This window comes from Gadus chalcogrammus, chromosome 8 (assembly GCF_026213295.1).
Source record: "Gadus chalcogrammus isolate NIFS_2021 chromosome 8, NIFS_Gcha_1.0, whole genome shotgun sequence".
NCBI lineage: Eukaryota > Metazoa > Chordata > Actinopteri > Gadiformes > Gadidae > Gadus > Gadus chalcogrammus.
This window is the reverse complement of record NC_079419.1, coordinates 392,172-410,957: the sequence shown is the minus strand read 5'-3', so window position 1 is coordinate 410,957 and position 18,786 is coordinate 392,172. Positions and strand designations below refer to the sequence as shown.

General features: G+C 51.5%; 2 protein-coding genes across 3 annotated transcripts; one reads left to right on the top strand and one right to left on the bottom strand.

Moving 5' to 3' along the window:
- Positions 1 to 16: 16 nt before the first annotated feature.
- aldh9a1b (aldehyde dehydrogenase 9 family, member A1b) lies at positions 17 to 11,871 on the top strand. Its single transcript, XM_056596467.1, has 12 exons — positions 17 to 147; positions 333 to 520; positions 786 to 931; positions 2,288 to 2,417; positions 3,384 to 3,518; positions 3,764 to 3,960; positions 6,479 to 6,619; positions 8,339 to 8,527; positions 8,848 to 8,935; positions 9,271 to 9,412; positions 10,672 to 10,784; positions 11,172 to 11,871. The coding sequence occupies exons 2-12, from the start codon at positions 352 to 354 to the stop codon at positions 11,264 to 11,266; spliced, it is 1,545 nt and encodes a 514-aa protein (XP_056452442.1). The 5' UTR covers positions 17 to 147; positions 333 to 351; the 3' UTR covers positions 11,267 to 11,871.
- zte38 (zebrafish testis-expressed 38) lies at positions 11,436 to 18,512 on the bottom strand. Of its 2 annotated transcripts, none has more exons than XM_056596478.1 (12): positions 18,069 to 18,512; positions 17,723 to 17,867; positions 17,575 to 17,638; positions 17,413 to 17,449; positions 17,301 to 17,321; positions 17,132 to 17,158; positions 16,951 to 17,018; positions 16,529 to 16,677; positions 14,938 to 15,191; positions 14,436 to 14,472; positions 14,303 to 14,343; positions 11,436 to 11,942 (listed from the first exon to the last, which is right to left on the bottom strand). In XM_056596478.1, the coding sequence occupies exons 1-12, from the start codon at positions 18,117 to 18,119 to the stop codon at positions 11,898 to 11,900; spliced, it is 939 nt and encodes a 312-aa protein (XP_056452453.1). In that variant the 5' UTR covers positions 18,120 to 18,512; the 3' UTR covers positions 11,436 to 11,897. The 2 variants fall into 2 exon arrangements, with proteins under 2 accessions (XP_056452453.1, XP_056452454.1); XM_056596479.1 differs by having other exon boundaries at positions 14,947 to 15,191.
- Between the last annotated feature and the right edge of the window lie 274 nt (positions 18,513 to 18,786).

The following is an 18,786-nucleotide window of genomic DNA, read 5'->3' as shown; positions in this document are numbered from 1 at the left end:
CCCCCCTGCTCGCCACAGTTCAGTCATGTCACTCACTACCACAACGTAACAGTTCTGAACAGTTGCATTAACATCTTAAACAATAGCCCTAAACCTCAGGGTTAAAAAAGTATTTCATGACAACTTTGGTTTAAAGTACAGACAAAAGTGAGTATTGAAATAGATGCAAACTGCAAAGTGATATGAATGCGTGCGATGTCTATTGCTTCGTAGATGGCAAATATTGTTGTCGAGTTGGTCACCACCACAGCTTATTGATCTACTTAAAGGGGCTTTGATCATCAGAACCACCTTGGCCAACATTTCGAATTATGATCCAAACTGTGTTACAGACCCTGAAGTATTCTCGAAATGCTTGCCTTCGCCCTCCGATTGCGGCCTAGTACTGGACTATATGGGGTTCTACGCTACGCCTCTTCGGGGTCTATCGACGTCCAGGCACCGCTAAACTTCTGGGGTGGCGTAAGAAGGAAAATACAACCGCAGCTCGACAATGAGCCCGTTTACGAGCCTTCAACAGGTACAGTTCATTCATAGTTGCTGGGTTTGACTGTTTTGGTCGTCCAGCTTCTATCATATGTGAGGCTGGCCGTTCAAAAGTTGGACTTTGACCTTTTCTATATAAAGCCTAAGAATGGTACAAGTGTAGTGACGGTCGGCCCCGATACTGACGCCTAGTGATACAGAGATAAGAAAGACAGCTGCCATCCAATGTCTGATCAGTACCGAAACTACTGCCATTGAAACTGAATGTACCGGTATGCATGTTTCCCATGTCGGCTCAGGTCGTGTTTTGTGTCAGCTGGAAGCAGCTGGTGCTGCGGAGGTGGAGCAGGCGGTGCAGGACGCCCAGTCGGCCTTCACCCTCTGGAGCCGCATGACCGGGATGGAGCGGTCGCGGCTCATGAGGGCCGCGGCGCTCATCATTGAGGTGTGTGTGTGTGTGTGTGTGTGTGTGTGTGTGTGTGTGTGTGTGTGTGTGTGTGTGTGTGTGTGTGTGTGTGTGTGTGTGTGTGTGTGTGTGTGTGTGTGTGTGTCATAGGGTTCTGCCCTGACCATCCTACCTCTCCATCGTGGAGCTCCTGCTATGGTCAGCTCAAACCCAGGATTCTCTGTCCCCACACCCCACCTCTAGACCATCAGGTTATTAGATCTACCCATGGCTCAATAAACACATGGATCCTTTCACTCCCCAAATCGGTTCGGTCCGTGAAGAGAAAGTGATGTGAAAGAGGAGACCAGGCAACCACAGGGAGAAGGTAACCCAGGTAACCACAGGGAGAAGGTAACCCAGGCAACCACAGGGAGAAGGTAACCCAGGTAACCACAGGGAGAAGGTAACCCAGGCAACCACAGGGAGAAGGTAACCCAGGTAACCACAGGGAGAAGGTAACCCAGGTAACCACAGGGAGAAGGTAACCCAGGTAACCACAGGGAGAAGGTAACCCAGGTAACCACAGGGAGAAGGTAACCCAGGCAACCACAGGGAGAAGGTAACCCAGGTAACCACAGGGAGAAGGTAACCCAGGCAACCACAGGGAGAAGGTAACCCAGGTAACCACAGGGAGAAGGTAACCCAGGCAACCACAGGGAGAAGGTAACCCAGGTAACCACAGGGAGAAGGTAACCCAGGCAACCACAGGGAGAAGGTAACCCAGGTAACCACAGGGAGAAGGTAACCCAGGCAACCACAGGGAGAAGGTAACCCAGGTAACCACAGGGAGAAGGTAACCCAGGCAACCACAGGGAGAAGGTAACCCAGGTAACCACAGGGAGAAGGTAACCCAGGTATGTAAGCGCCCGACGTTCTACCTGTGGTTCTGACGGTACCCCTGTGGTTCTGACGTTCTCCCTGTGGTTCTGACATTCTCCCTGTGGTTCTGACGGTACCCCTGTGGTTCTGACGTTCTCCCTGTGGTTCTGACGTTCTCCCTGTGGTTCTGACGGTACCCCTGTGGTTCTGACGTTCTCCCTGTGGTTCTGATGGTACCCCTGTGGTTCTGACGTTCTCCCTGTGCTTCTGACGGTACCCCTGTGGTTCTGACGTTCTCCCTGTGGTTCTGACGGTACCCCTGTGGTTCTGACGTTCTCCCTGTGCTTCTGACGGTACCCCTGTGGTTCTGACGTTCTCCCTGTGGTTCTGACGGTACCCCTGTGGTTCTGACGGTACCCCTGTGGTTCTGACGTTCTCCCTGTGGTTCTGACGGTACCCCTGTGGTTCTGACGTTCTCCCTGTGGTTCTGACGTTCTCCCTGTGGTTCTGACGGTACCCCTGGTCCCTGTGCAGCGCCGGCGGGAGGAGATAGCAGAGATGGAGGTGGTCAACAACGGGAAGTCCATCACTGAAGCCCGCTGGGACGTGGACTCGGCCCGGCAGTGTATAGAGTACTACGCGGGGCTGGCGTGCACGCTGGCAGGTGGGTACGGAGAGCCTCCCGCTCGGGCCTTTGAGTCTGAACACTCCTCTAACCTCAGGGCAGGAGTCAAAAGGGCCTCCTCTTTCTGCCGTCTTATCTACGGTCTGTGTTCTTAATTATCAAAAGGGAGAAGAATAGGACTTGGGGTTGAGGCAGGTTGGATCGTCATTGGTAATTGAGGAAAACAATAGAAGGACGAAGAAACAACAGGAGGCATTGCTAAGTGGTTTTCTAAAGACTGAGATATTTCAATACACTACTGCCTCCTACGTGTGGTTCATTTCAAACATGTATTTTTACAAACTTTTGTTGCGTGCGCTAGGGCTGGGATTACACAGAAAAGTCTGAGTGTCTGATTGATGGTTCATACAGTGTCTGATTGATGGTTCATACAGTGTCTGATTGATGGTTCATACAGTGTCTGATTGGGAAAAGTTCCCTGGTCCTCCCCAATCATGAGGTTCGGTATATTTTCGTTGCTGAGTCACATTCATATTTGGCAACGGCTGATGCATATGCAAATGAGAGGAGGGACATACTTTGTGTGGGAGGAGGGAGAGTGGGCCTTGTTGGTGTTATGCAATCAAACCATTTTTTATCTCCTGATGTACAGATTAATTTTGTGGTCATGTTTTCATGCGACTACGAGAAACGCTGAATGTGAATCTGAGGTCATGAATGTAACCATGGTGTGGTGGTGAGGACAGCACAGAGAATACTTCTGTAGTTTCATAACACGGTTCAAGATGCACGATACAGAAGTGAGCTGAAGATATTCATTGGAACAACATTTCGGATCCTCTTGGGAAACAGAAAGTTCCTAGTGGACAAAGTTGAATGACGTTTTCCCTTTTCTGGTCATTCTTCAAGGTCAGCATAACTTAGTGGAAGGACAGCTGATGGAATGAAAAAAAAAGTTTGTGACTTTTGTTTTTTCTTTATAATTTCCCACTGACCTTTTCCTAGGTCAGCACGTCCAGCTGGGGGGGGGGTCCTTCGCCTACACGCGGCGGGAACCACTGGGGGTCTGTGTGGGCATTGGGGCCTGGAACTACCCCTTCCAGATAGCAGCCTGGAAGTCTGCTCCGGCCCTGGCCTGCGGTACGGCGTCCCCTCCTGCTGCCTCCTCTGTCCGTGCCAGACGTCGTTAAGGAGTCACTTCTATCCAAAGTACCACGAAGTCCGATTGAGCCCGAAACGCCAAAGCTATAAGAGCTGTGCTGTGTCTTTGTCTGCTATGTCTCTGATGTGAGCCCCCTGTCAAACACACTCCGTTGGACGGACAACAAAGAGTTCTATCCCATCTGACGTTCCGTCTGCTCCCCCCGGCGCTCGGGTCTCCCCAGGGAACTCCATGGTGTTCAAGCCGTCTCCGCTGACCCCCGTGACGGCGGTGCTGCTGGCGGAGATCTACGCCCAGGCCGGGGCCCCCCCGGGGCTGTTCAACGTGGTGCAGGGGGGCCAGGAGACGGGGGGCCTGCTGGTACACCACCCCCTGGTGGCCAAGGTGTCCTTCACCGGGAGCGTGCCCACGGGGAAGAAGGTGAGCTCTGGGGGGGGTTGTCCTGGGACTGGGCGGGGATTGGACGGTTCCGACCAAAAGGTACCCATTAAAGGTACCCAGTACCGACCAAAAGGTACCCAGTACCGACCAAAAGGTACCCATTCAAGGTACCCAGTACCGACCAAAAGGTACCCATTAAAGGTACCCAGTACCGACCAAAAGGTACCCAGTACCGACCAAAAGGTACCCAGTACCGACCAAAAGGTACGCATTAAAGGTACTCAGTACCGACCAAAAGGTACCCATTAAAGGTACCCAGTACCGACCAAAAGGTACCCAGTACCGACCAAAAGGTACCCAGTACCGACCAAAAGGTACGCATTAAAGGTACTCAGTACCGACTAAAAGGTACCCATTAAAGGTACCCAGTACCAACCAAAAGGTACCCATTAAAGGTACCAATTAAAGGTACCCAGTTTTGCCCTCGTCTTCAGTACTCCTCCGTTGGGGTACTGAGACGCCTGAAAGGGTACCGGAAAATTCGAGCTACACACCCCCTCCGTTGATTGGTCGACAGAATCGTCACTTCCGGGCGACGGGGATAAAAACAAACAAACAGTAGCCTCGAGGTATTATTCTTTACAATGAACATGTTGCGTAAATTGCTTGCTTGGGCGAACAAGGAGGTGGAGACGTTCCTCTGCATTCTTGGGGAGGAAGACGTTGTTTACGATGTTTACGTAGCTGCCGCGGCGATCGACATCCGGCCTACCATAAAGGGTACTGTCGGCGGTGGAAACACGACCTCGGAACTGAGCTGGGCTATACTGCCCCCTCCCTACCGGACTGAGGCGAACCGTACCGCACCCTGCAGTGGAAACGTGGCATCAAGGTACCCATTAAAGGTACCCAGTAGCAACCAAAAGGTACCCAGTACAGACCGAAACGTCACCACAATGACGTGTGAAGTCAAGAATTGTAAGTAAGTCATTGTGAGTATACATTTCCATTTAGGGCCATAGTATATAGAATAGTATAGTACCTCGGTTCTCAAAGTGGGGTCCCCGGACCCCCGGGGGTCCGCGGCGTGTTGCCAGGGGGTCCGTGAAGAGCTTGTTGTTAACATAAACATACCGGTATGTTTATGGGCCTGTCGTCATTACTCCCGTTGGCGTTACGTTAAACCAATGAACACTCGGCTTTTACATTACGTCAAACTCCCTCAGGCTTTACCTTCACATCTCGCACCTAAATAACTAAATAAAAGCCAATTAAACAGGCGTATTGTGTTAAGCCCTCCCCCTGCTTTAATTTTCGGCCAATAGTAACTCTGTTAACATTGCGTCAACCTGCATGCTCGAGTCTGCCCTGCGTTCACAACAAAAGATGCAAAAAGTTGCCGCACAGCACGATCCCATTCAGTGAATGTAGAGACGCGTTGCGGGTTTGCTGCCGGACCACTTGCTGCCGAGAAAACCGGCAGCAAAATTTGATTTACGGCGCAGCACGCCCGTGCCCGCGCTGCAGGCGCATTCACGTTTTTTGCTGCGCGTCAAATGCTGCTTGAGTTGAAATATTAAAACTTTTCGACAGCAAACGCGTGATGACAGCCAATCAGCGTTCAACAGCGTTGCCAAAGCTGTGTTTTGCGTCCCCTTCAAAGCTGTATCCATATGCATGGCAACGAGCAGGCGATTTGTTAGAATGGCCCATTGGTAACAGTAGGTAACGTCTTTACGTGGGTGAATAATTTAACTGTTTTGCACCACTTTACTATCTCTCTTGTAAACCAATCCTTGCAGACATTTGGAAATAAACATGTCCTCTGCCGGGGCAGAGGACATGGGGCAATGTTTCCGTGTCATGTTTTTGCTGGTTTTGTTTGGGGTGGGGGTGTGTGGGTGGGGGTGTGGGTGTGGGTGTGACATTTTTATACACACATTTATAAACAAGTAAAATCTATTTACATATTGTAAAGTTATGCCAAAATACAATAAAATACTTATTTAACACTATTGTGGTATTAGCACTGAATGATTGAAGCATAAAAGAGTTCAAAAGCATCTAACAGAAAAAATTGACATGAGCCTATATGATTACATTTGTGTTGCGGTTATGAGGGGGTCCTTGAAATAATTTCTGCCCCATGGGGGGGTCCCCGGCCCCATATAGTTTGAGAACCCCTGGTATAGTATATAGTATAGTATATAGTATAGCTCTTAGTCAGAGTTAAAGTCTCAAAGGGCTTCACAGGCCCAGATTATATGACCCCCCCCTGACCCTAAGCCCTCTGAAGGCCAAGGGAAAAGTACCCCCCCAACCCGAGGGAAGGAACCTTGAGAAGGAGCCTAGGGGAGGGACCCCCCCATATAGGGGAGGGACCCCCCCATACAGGGGGGGTCGGAGAGGGGGGTAGAGAAGGTTAGGGTTGGGGAGACATTACCCAGTTACTGTGTACTACACAGCATGTTGATCTTGGTTTACACCGTTACACTGTTTGTTTATAATAGTACTAATCGTAATAATCTTCATCTTATCCCGTTGTCCTCGGCGACAGATAATGGAGATGGCGTCCAAGGGGGTGAAGCCAGTGACCCTGGAGCTGGGGGGGAAGTCGCCCCTGCTGGTCTTTGAGGACAGTGATCTGGAGAACGCAGTGAAGGGGGCACTCATGGCCAACTTCCTCTCCCAGGGCCAGGTGAGTGTGGGCTTACCTGGCGAGTCGTCTCCTGTTGTTGGAGCCACCGTGGCGTTCCATTCTGCCACCATGGGGGTTATGAGGCGACCGCTTGGGTCCAGGGGTTATGAGGAGACCGCTTGGGTCCAGGGGTTATGAGGCGACCGCTTGGGTCCAGGGGTTATGAGGCGACCGCTTGGGTCCAGGGGTTATGAGGTCCAGGGGTTATGAGGTCCAGGGGTTATGAGGCGACTGCTTGGGTCCAGGGGTCAGAGGCGACTGCTTGGGTCCAGGGGTTATGAGGTGACCGCTTGGGTCCAGGGGTTATGAGGTCCAGGGGTTATGAGGCGACCGCTTGGGTCCAGGGGTTATGAGGCGACTGCTTGGGTCCAGGGGTTATGAGGCGACTGCTTGGGTCCAGGGCTTATGAGGCGACTGCTTGGGTCCAGGGGTTATGAGGTCCAGGGGTTATGAGGTCCAGGGGTTATGAGGCGACTGCTTGGGTCCAGGGGTTATGAGGTCCAGGGGTTATGAGGTGACCGGTTGGGTCCAGGGGTTATGAGGCGACTGCTTGGGTCCAGGGGTTATGAGGCGACCGCTTGGGTTCAGGGGTTATGAGGCGACTGCTTGGGTCCAGGGGTTATGAGGCGACTGCTTGGGTCCAGGGGTTATGAGGCGACCGCTTGGGTCCAGGGGTTATGAGGCGACCGCTTGGGTCCAGGGGTTATGAGGCGACTGCTTGGGTCCAGGGGTTATGAGGCGACTGCTTGGGTCCAGGGGTTATGAGGTCCAGGGGTTATGAGGTCCAGGGGTTATGAGGTCCAGGGGTTATGAGGCGCCTGCTTGGGTCCAGGGGTTATGAGGTCCAGGGGTTATGAGGTCCAGGGGTTATGAGGTCCAGGGGTTATGAGGCGTGACTGGGACTGGGGACTAAAATCTCAAGAGGCAACAGGAAATGGGAAACTATTTTCTTACAAAATAACTAAACAGTTATTAGGGGGGATAATAATTTCATAAGATTGTGTCTAATGACAGGGCGAATATGCGAAAGTCAAACTGTTGAAAGTTGAGCTAGAGCCAAGTTTGTCCACATGGATGGCTTACTTTCAACCTAACAAATGCCAACACGTTTCCATTGGACTCTTGGAACTAGAATCATGTTGGGATAAGATGTAGGCAAGTTATAAGCTTGTATGAGTGACTTATTGGGTGGGCTCTGTTGACTGAACCCCTATAGATTGACTGGAAGAGTCCCCAACCTGCTCCTTCATGGCATGTATCTAGAAACCATCATTGCTTTGATCAAATCAACTAAATGACCAAGTAGACTATATTGACTGAATCCTTTAACAGGACCAATGCATGTCGAAGGGCGGCAGTAGCTCAGGAGGTAGAGCGGGCTGGCTGGTAACCTGAAGGTTGTTGGCAGTAGCTCAGGAGGTAGAGCGGGCTGGCTGGTAACCTGAAGGTTGTTGGTTCGATCCCCGGCTCCTCCTAGCTGAGTGTCGAGGTGTCCTTGAGCAAGGCACCTAACCTAACTGCTCCCGACGAGCTGGCTGTCGCCTTGCATGGTTGACTCCGCCGTCGGTGCGTGAATGTGTGCGTGAATGGTGAATGTGAGGCAATATTGTAAAGCGCTTTGAGTGGCCAATGGTTAGAAAAGCGCTATATAAATGCAGTCCATTTACATTTACATTTATGTCAGTGCTCGTCTCTAAACCGCCTCAACGTGTGGGCCAGGTGTGCAGCAACGGCACCAGGGTGTTCGTCCAGAAGCAGATCCTCTCTGAGTTCCTGGAGGAGGTGGTCCGGAGGACCCGGGCCATCCCGATCGGGGACCCGCTCCACGACAGCACCCGGATGGGAGCGCTGGTCAGCCTGCCGCACCTCAACAGAGTCCTAGGCTTCGTGGAGCAGGCCAAGAAGGAGGTATTCATTATGTTACCATCGTTCTGCGACGGTTTGTCGCGCTGTTTATTGATAAATATTGTATTGAACTGCATGGCTACAGGGTAGTGTAGTGGATAGGGACGGGGGTTCGACTTCCCACAGAGGTACCAGGTTCGATCCCAAATGTCCACAAAATACCTGTGGAGATCGATGAGAAGGATAACCTCTAGCTGCTGCTTAACGACTCATTGGATGAACACCAGCTACATAGTGATAGGCATGAGGCTACCGTCTATACTCAATGGTCCAGCCTTGGTAGTGACCCCTCTGTGACCCTCTGACGCCTCCCCCGGCCACAGGGAGCTGCCGTGCTGACGGGGGGCCAGCGGTACCGGCCGTCCGACCCGCGGCTCCAAGGCGGGTACTACATGACGCCGTGTGTTCTCGGTGAGACCCGCAGCCGGCTGCTCAGGGGGAACCAGATGGTCCATAACGAACATCGTTGCATTATTCACCACGTTTCTGAAAAAATAAATACCAAAAACTCTACAGTAAGATCTTAAGATAAAGTCAGATGGTTTCCCCAAATGGGAAAATCGAACTTTAATAGAAATGTTAAAAGCAATACAAAAAAGAGAAATAAAAAAATGAGATGTATATATACGAAAATATACATATATCAAAATTTGTGTAGTAGCAATGTGAACATAAATGCAAAAAACAACTCTCTGAAGCCGCCCGTCCGGGGGAGCCTGCTCTGACGGCCCTTTGCGTCCCCACAGGGGCCTGCACTGACGACATGGCCTGCGTGAGGGAGGAGATCTTCGGCCCCGTCATGTCCGTGCTCTCCTTCGACACGGAGGAGGAGGTGCTGAGGAGGGCCAACGACAGCGTCCTGGGACTGGCCGCTGGCGTCTTCACCAGGTACACACACACACACACACACACACACAGACACACACACCTACACACCTACACACACACACACACACCTTCACACACCTGTACACACCTGTACACACTAGGGCTGGAGACGAATACGTATGAAGTATTCGGCACAGCATACATTTTTGATTATTCAGAATATTATGTCAAAGGCGAATAACAAAGATAGAGTTGATTATTAGTGATTACGTTAAATTGAATGTGCCAACATGAACAAAAGTGCTTTAAATAAACAGTGTGCACACAATTACTTTTGGAGAATTAACCAAAAATAATAGCACTATTACGTATCTATTTTTACCTGCATCTCTACACATTACTACAACTTCCACCAAACTACTACATGGGGGCAAATGATTGAGAATACGTCTTAGAATGGAGTCACTGTGGGGCTGCTTTATTCTTGACCGAAGAAGAATCTTAGAGAATCTTAGAATGAGACCACGATCTCGCAAGATATTGAGATATTATTTTTGTTTTTAAAAATATTTTTTGCACTCATTTACCTGAAATGGAAGCATAACCAAAAATCTGGTATCACCTGATATAGGTCCGGCACATCAACATTGGACCACAGAAAGGGAACACTCAATCTTCTATGCTTAAATGCAACAGCTTCCTGAATTTGACACTTAACATAAAAACGATCAACTTCTTCCTCTTCTCCTCTGTCGCGCACAACCTTGGAGTATTTTTTCTGTGAGTACGAGGAAAGAGGTAGTAGGTAGGTAGGTAGGACGGAAGGAGGGAGTTAGAGACATGTTTTCCCCTGAACTCGACACCTGAAGGGGCTCTTGTAGCGGGGGTGCAGAGGTGGTCCCTTGTGCAGCATTCTCCTACACCTTGCGATGCGGTGTCCACGACAATGAAAGGTTGTTTCCACAGACAGTTCTCTTCATTAAATGGGCGCAACGTAGAAGAGAGAACTGAAACTGGTAGCGACCCTATTGAGGCTAGAATCAATCTTCAAAAACAAGACGTATTATCGTAGTATCGTTATTTTTGCATTTAAGTTCAGAGACTGTAGTGTTTCCTGAGGCAGGGAAGGAAGCACATTCTTATGTTACGAAGGTACTTACTACTAACTACTTTACTCAGATACGTAAACACATAGAAGACATTGACATTATCAGTTCCATTCATCCGTCACCCTTCCACCACCGGATTCTGGATATAACGGTAGCACATTGGGGAGGGCGAGGGCCGGGTGCGCTGACCCCTTGCGTGTGTTGATCCAGGGACGTGCAGAGGGCCCATCGAGTGGTGGAGCGGCTGCAGGCCGGGAGCTGCTTCATCAACAACTACAACGTCACGCCCGTGGAGCTGCCCTTTGGCGGCTACAAGATGTCAGGTAGGAGTCCGGACGCCCTTCAATATAATGAAGCGTGTGTTCATCTGTTGAGGGAACTTCATACTTACTATGTCATACTATTCACTTATCAGAATAAGTATAATGTCCAATTTCGACGTTGTGATATATTGGTAGTCTTACATCCAAATGGGGCAGGTTCATGTAGTGGTTAGGGTTCCAACAGATCCCGTTCTGATCCCAACGTCCACACCGTGTCCTTTACCTTACAAAGCCCCGTCTCACGATCCTATTCATCTATCTAAAGCCCACCCTTTACACCGGCCCTTGGCTGTGCAGGAGGACCTTGTTGTACAGTGCTGTGTGGTTGTGTCTTTATTGACGGTGTGGATTCTGCTGTGGTCTACACCCCGCTGTGTTCTCCGTCAGGCGTTGGGCGGGAGAACGGCCAGGTGACTGCGGAGTACTACAGCCAGCTGAAGACCGTGTACGTGGAGATGGGGGATGTGGACAGTCTTTTTTAAGACAGGGTTGAGTGAACAACTCAAGAGAACGACGGAGACATTTGGCCAGAGACCGGACACAAACGCTCTGCTTTTGACTGAATCTAGTAGTGATTTATTGAATGATGTGAACGACTGTTAATAATTGTGTGAAGTCGCCCAAGAGTATTAGAAGGACGACCCAATGGAGTCCGTCATCCCTGCAGGGCTTTTCTTACACCACATGAAGCAATATTTAATGTGTGGACGGTCCCCAATCTAGGAATGATTGTTAAGATTGAGTGTTTACAAGTCTGATTTGAATGACTTGTATCTGTCCACCTCTGTCTTCTGGTACTAAAGATGAACGATGGTTCTGCGTTATGAAATGATTGTAGTCATGCACATATCAGATTGTTTTAATGTTTACAACAAAGAATGTTACAATTACAGATTTGTCAGGTTATATTTTCATTGTATTAAATATAAATGTGAAGTTTGAAACAATCCTTTAATACCAGCTTGTGAGCCAATGAATTCTTAATTCATACAACCATTAGTTTACATCTTAATCTCATAGCACTTTTTAAATGTAAAATAAATGATGCAAATAAAACATAGAATTGCAATCAATTCCTTATTTCCTCTTCCCTTTCATCGACCGACCTTCAAACTACATTCTCCTCTTCTTGGCCAAGCTCCGGACTGAACCCTTCCCCTGATGGCAGAGAAATGGAAATCCAATGTGACAGAAATCCAATCTGCAGCCCGGCTTGTAAACACAGAGCTCAACACACAGCGAGGACAATGGGTGTCTCTGTGACTCAGCCCCCCCGGTGTGGCCCGGAGGAGCTGGGACTCAGCTCCCCCAACTCAGCCCCCCCCAGCGTGGCCGGGAGGAGCTGGGACTCAGCCCCCCCCCCCAGCGTGGCCCGGAGGAGCTGGGACTCAGCTCCCCCAACTCAGCCCCCCCCAGCGTGGCCGGGAGGAGCTGGGACTCAGCCCCCCCCCCCAGCGTGGCCCGGAGGAGCTGGGACTCAGCCCCCCCCCCCAGCGTGGCCAGGAGGAGCTGGGTCCCAGCCCCCCCCCAGCGTGGCCCGGAGGAGCTGGGACTCAGCCCCCCCTGTGTGGCCGGGAGGAGCTGGGACTCAGCCCCCCCCCCCAGCGTGGCCGGGAGGAGCTGGGTCCCAGCCCCCCCCCAGCGTGGCCCGGAGGAGCTGGGACTCAGCCCCCCCCAGCGTGGCCGGGAGGAGCTGGGTCCCAGCCCCCCCCCAGCGTGGCCCGGAGGAGCTGGGACTCAGCCCCCCCCCCCAGCGTGGCCGGGAGGAGCTGGGACTCAGCCCCCCCCCCCCAGCGTGGCCGGGAGGAGCTGGGACTCAGCCCCCCCCCAGAGTGGCCCGGAGGAGCTGGGACTCAGCTCCCCCAACTCAGCCCCCCCCAGCGTGGCCCGGAGGAGCTGGGACTCAGCTCCCCCAACTCAGCCCCCCCCAGCGTGGCCGGGAGGAGCTGGGACTCAGCTCCCCCAACTCAGCCCCCCCCAGCGTGGCCGGGAGGAGCTGGGACTCAGCCCCCCCCCCCAGCGTGGCCCGGAGGAGCTGGGACTCAGCCCCCCCCCCCAGCGTGGCCAGGAGGAGCTGGGTCCCAGCCCCCCCCCAGCGTGGCCCGGAGGAGCTGGGACTCAGCCCCCCCGGTGTGGCCGGGAGGAGCTGGGACTCAGCCCCCCCCCCCAGCGTGGCCGGGAGGAGCTGGGTCCCAGCCCCCCCCCAGCGTGGCCCGGAGGAGCTGGGACTCAGCCCCCCCCAGCGTGGCCGGGAGGAGCTGGGTCCCAGCCCCCCCCCAGCGTGGCCCGGAGGAGCTGGGACTCAGCCCCCCCCCCCAGCGTGGCCGGGAGGAGCTGGGACTCAGCCCCCCCCCAGAGTGGCCCGGAGGAGCTGGGACTCAGCTCCCCCAACTCAGCCCCCCCCAGCGTGGCCCGGAGGAGCTGGGACTCAGCTCCCCCAACTCAGCCCCCCCCAGCGTGGCCGGGAGGAGCTGGGACTCAGCCCCCCCCCCCCCAGCGTGGCCAGGAGGAGCTGGGACTCAGCTCCCCCAACTCAGCCCCCCCCAGCGTGGCCCGGAGGAGCTGGGACTCAGCCCCCCCCAGCGTGGCCAGGAGGAGCTGGGACTCAGCCCCCCCAGCGTGGCCCGGAGGAGCTGGGTCACAGCCCCCCCCCAGCGTGGCCCGGAGGAGCTGGGACTCAGCCCCCCCCAGCGTGGCCGGGAGGAGCTGGGACTCAGCCCCCCCCCCCAGCGTGGCCCGGAGGAGCTGGGACTCAGCCCCCCCCCCCAGCGTGGCCAGGAGGAGCTGGGTCCCAGCCCCCCCCCAGCGTGGCCCGGAGGAGCTGGGACTCAGCCCCCCCGGTGTGGCCGGGAGGAGCTGGGACTCAGCCCCCCCCCCCAGCGTGGCCGGGAGGAGCTGGGTCCCAGCCCCCCCCCAGCGTGGCCCGGAGGAGCTGGGACTCAGCCCCCCCCCCCAGCGTGGCCGGGAGGAGCTGGGACTCAGCCCCCCCCCCCAGCGTGGCCGGGAGGAGCTGGGACTCAGCCCCCCCCCAGCGTGGCCCGGAGGAGCTGGGACTCAGCTCCCCCAACTCAGCCCCCCCCAGCGTGGCCCGGAGGAGCTGGGACTCAGCTCCCCCAACTCAGCCCCCCCCAGCGTGGCCGGGAGGAGCTGGGACTCAGCCCCCCCCCCCCAGCGTGGCCGGGAGGAGCTGGGACTCAGCTCCCCCCAGCGTGGCCCGGAGGAGCTGGGACTCAGCCCCCCCCAGCGTGGCCAGGAGGAGCTGGGACTCAGCCCCCCCCAGCGTGGCCAGGAGGAGCTGGGACTCAGCTCCCCCCAGCGTGGCCCGGAGGAGCTGGGACTCAGCCCCCCCCAGCGTGGCCAGGAGGAGCTGGGACTCAGCTCCCCCCAGCGTGGCCCGGAGGAGCTGGGTCACAGCCCCCCCCCAGCGTGGCCCGGAGGAGCTGGGACTCAGCCCCCCCCATCGTGGCCAGGAGGAGCTGGGTCACAGCCCCCCCCCATCGTGGCCAGGAGGACCTTACCTTTGACAGAGGCCGCTGCGGCTTCTTGAACTGCGCCGATTCTGTGAAGAGGGAAGTTGAGTCAGGGGTGAATGTCATTGCCTCAGTTTGGAGCAGTTTCCATACGATGCTTCCCTCTCCTGGTGGGACCTACCGTCCTCAGAGGGGAAGTCCTGGCCTCCGTCCAGATCCTAAAGGTCCACAACATTAGTACGACCAATACAACCAGTCTACATCCTGCTGCTGTCTACATCAGATTGTAAGGCCCTGTGTTTCTGTGATGGGTGGTGCCCACGTCATTACCAAGGTAACCCGGACGTGAGGCGCGATCAGATAGGAAGGATCAGATTGGATATTGATATTCACGAGGATATTTGGATAGTGTCTCCGATGTTGTCTACGTCACTATGGAAAGTCTGAGGGAGTAATAATTCAACTAGCTCTTAACTTAGAATACCATGGACATATCTAGACAATGCTGATCCATGGTGATTTATAAAACATTATCAGTAAGATAACATCCTACAACAGGTGTGTACCTATCTGTCTACGACTCTTCTAAGACGTATGATCTAGACTGAAGGATCGGGGTCAGCTCGTCCTCGGGGACCAGCTCAGTGCTCAGGGTGTCCCTGTCTCTAGGTGGTGGTGCGTACGGGGGTCACCTGGCTCCCGCCCAGCCGTGGCAGCAGGGGGCGGGGGGGCTCCCCGGTGGAGGGCCGGCTGTCCCTGATGTGGTTCCCCTCCTGGAGCTTCTCCACGCGGCTCTGCTCGGCGGCCACGCGCAGGCTCAGGGCGTGGTGGGCCGTCTGCACCCCGCCCACCCGGAAGTGCACCGCCGAGCCCTCGAACCACAGGTTGTCACACACTCCCTCCTGGAAGCCTGGGGGCTGGTAGTCGGCCGGGGTGACTGGAGGAGAGGAGGAGAGGGGCTCCGGTGATCCCCAAGCTCCCAGCGTGGTCCAGGTACATTAGCTCATCCTACACAGAATGGGCCTTGAGGATGCTTCGACTGTCCTCAGACCTGTGGAGTGTGTACGGCTGGTTGAAGCAGCCTCTCACTGATAGCCTCGAGGGCTGGATGAGGCTGAGCGCCTGTTGAGTACTGAGCACTACATGCACACAGGATAGATGATCCATAGAGAGAGCGGAGCTCTGACACGCCAGTACTGAACGCCTGCTCTGACTCTTATAGTTCTACCAACTGGTTTAAACATCAACAACCTGTGTCAAGGTCATCGAATGGAAGGACTGCAACAACATGCTGTTTACTGCGATGGCTTTCCCTGGTTCTGATGCGGTCGCCTTGTGTCAATAAGAAATTAGCTAGTGTGCAAGTTCTGTTTAACTCATCACAGTAGTAGAGTTTGTGTGTCTTGCCTTCATCGTAATGTGTATGTACTCTTACTGGCATCTCAGCGGCAGAGTTAGTGTGTAAGCCTTGTTTGACTCCCATCATAATGTTCTGTAGTGGTAGAGTTTGTGTCCTACATAATTGTCATCGTAGGCAAGTCCTGCTTTACATATATCAAAGTGTGTGTACATCTTACTATCATCGTAGTGGTGGAGTTTGTGTGTAAGTCCTGTCCAACACCTATCACAGTGTGTACATCATCGTAGTAAAAGAGTTTGTGTCCTATATAATTGTCATTGGATGCAAGTCCTTTCTAACACTTATCCCAGAGTGTACATCTTACTCTCATCGTAGTGGTATAGTTTGTGTGTCTAACCATCATTGTAACGTGTATGTCTCTTACTGTCATCGTAGTGGTATAGTTTGTGTGTCTTACCATCATTGTAACGTGTATGTCTCTTACTCTCATCGTAGTGGTATAGTTTGTGTGTCTAACCATCATTGTAACGTGTATGTCTCTTACTGTCATCGTAGTGGTATAGTTTGTGTGTCTTACCATCATTGTAACGTGTATGTCTCTTACTGTCATCGTAGTGGTATAGTTTGTGTGTCTAACCATCATTGTAACGTGTATGTCTCTTACTGTCATCGTAGTGGTATGGTTTGTGTGTCTTACCATCATTGTAACGTGTATGTCTCTTACTGTCATCGTAGTGGTATAGTTTGTGTGTCTTACCATCATTGTAACGTGTATGTCTCTTACTGTCATCGTAGTGGTATAGTTTGTGTGTCTTCTTACCATCATTGTAACGTGTATGTCTCTTACTGTCATCGTAGTGGTGGAGCTTATGTGTGAGTCCTGCCCGACCCTTATCCCAGAGGGAACGTCTTACGGTCATCGTAGTAGTAGAGCTTCATGCTGAGGTTGATGTCGCTGGGCAGAGCTTCCAGGTTCTGCATGAGCAGGAAGAGCTTTCTGACGAGCAGCACCGAGGCGTTCTTGGTGTCGTTCAGGGTCATCTGCATCTCTACATTCTGGTTCCTGTTGGGAGTGGGGGGAATGGGGTCCAAACCTCATCTTAGACGCTAGCATATGCCATGGTAGACCATAAACAGATATTAATATCAGATTTCCAGTACATAAATACACCAAGTCTTTATGAGGTCGCCACCCTCATGTTTGGAAACAAGGTAAAATATAGTCTATATTTTATTTGTCAACCATTGGCTTATTCAAACATAAACTTTGTAGTGGGCCGAGTACAACTCAACCTTAACCTTCTACTGAGAGATTATCGGCTGTGTGAGGCATTACCGGAGCACGTCCATCTGCGGTCCTTTATCCGTGTACTTGAACTTGAATTGGTAGGACTCGATGATGCACTGCCAGGAGAGAAGAGGGATATCAATGTGATCTGATGGGAAACTCATTCATTTATAATCACAATAAAAGATTTTAGTCATTTTGTATGTCAATTAGTACGTGTTCTGCTTACATTACGTTTATCTGGGTTGGTGTGCACCTTTAATGCAAGGACACAAACATTTGTGTAAAAAACGGATTGAATCCAATGAAGACATTGAAAGTATCCACAAGCTAAATCTGCAAATGTAGGTCAAAATGCGGTTAATATCTTTTTTTTTATCATTGAAGTTGATACTCACCCCAATGAAAACCATTTGAAGCTGTGTTAAAGAAAAATAGATATAACAAATTATCAAGAGGTCCATGAATAAAGAAAATTGTCATCCCATATAATATGCTTCTTTGACTTACATATCGCTTCTCTAGTGCATCAAAACAGCCCATCATCCTACAAAAACGAACGACAAATTTTTTAACACTTAGCAATTACATAGTTTATAATAATTCCAGTACTTTGTTTATTACTGCCTTTTTTTTAAGAGCATGACTGGATAAAATCGAAATAGCATTTACCATTTGACCACTTTGGAGGCGCCTGGAGTTCTGCAGTCCTGCCGTAATACTTTGATGCATAAATCTGCGTAAAAGAAAAGACAATGTTTCTATGGGCTCTTTTATTTGACCAGCCAGTCAAAGCCCCGCTGAGTCCAGCCCAGCTCACCTTCCAGGTACCGGGACCGGTACGCATCCTCGGGGAAGATGCCTCTCAGATAGGTGATGGACGAGACGGCCACGGCCATCATCCTCTTGACGTACACCAGAGACTGCTGCTCTGTTCTCAGCTCGTTGTCGAATAAGCCAGTCCACTGAAAATTGTGTTTTAATAGACAGATAAACTATTTCAGAAATCATATATAACAGAAACCGTGTTTGTTGCTAATAAGTTAGCCATGACGCACGAAAACCACACGGTGGCGCGATTTAGCTTGAAACATCTGGGCTGGCCACAAACGTTAAGAAAGATGAATTGACGTATACAAAACTGTAATATTAAACTACATTCATACCTCCATTGTTTCCCCTTTCTTCTTCCTCATACACATTGGACCAGCTGCCATTCTCCTTTCCTCATAAAGTGCTAGTCTAACCTGGAAGATAACTTGCCGCACCTTCTATCGTCGACCTACGATAATGTTATTTTACCCTAAAATAGTACAAGTATAAATGTTATAATATCGGCAAAACGATAACCAACATATGTCCTTAGATAATTATGCAAATCGATATATGGGACGGCTGCTTCAATATTATTTCACATTAGACTGAGTCAATATTTAAAAGCTGTTACTTTGCTAATATCGTCAGCGACCCTTTGGCGCCAAACGAAGCGTAAGCTGGTATGACGTAATCAATGGCGTCCTTAACCCGTTCCACGGAAGTCTCGCATTATTTTCATGGACCTATTAAAGTTTTAGGCAAGGTCATCAACAACCATTATGCAATTTTGTGTTTGTGAGAAATAACTTTTTCCCTGTTAGTTAACAAATGCTGGGCATACATAATAAAGCAATTACATGTCTAAAACCTGCCAAAAAACCTTACTAGATCAGTGCTGTAAAAATATTCAATAATCATGAAATATCTTAATTTAACTCCTATTTTGGAGCTCATCTGATAAAATACACATTATTTTTTTTATCGTTTGTTCAATGATATGCATAAAAGGAACAATAACCAACACAAATAAATAATAAAATAATAAATAATAAATACCACAATATTAAA

Coding starts and splice junctions, on each gene's coding strand:
- aldh9a1b (XM_056596467.1), top strand. CDS start 352: ATGCTTGCCTTCGCCCTCCGATTGCGGCCTAGTACTGGACTATATGGG. Junction 521..785: donor CGTTTACGAGCCTTCAACAG/GTACAGTTCATT, acceptor ATGTCGGCTCAG/GTCGTGTTTTGTGTCAGCTG. Junction 10,785..11,171: donor TGGCGGCTACAAGATGTCAG/GTAGGAGTCCGG, acceptor GTTCTCCGTCAG/GCGTTGGGCGGGAGAACGGC.
- zte38 (XM_056596478.1), bottom strand. CDS start 18,119: ATGGCAGCTGGTCCAATGTGTATGAGGAAGAAGAAAGGGGAAACAATG. Junction 17,450..17,574: donor GCCTCCAAAGTGGTCAAATG/GTAAATGCTATT, acceptor TCGTTTTTGTAG/GATGATGGGCTGTTTTGATG. Junction 14,344..14,435: donor GGACTTCCCCTCTGAGGACG/GTAGGTCCCACC, acceptor CCCTCTTCACAG/AATCGGCGCAGTTCAAGAAG.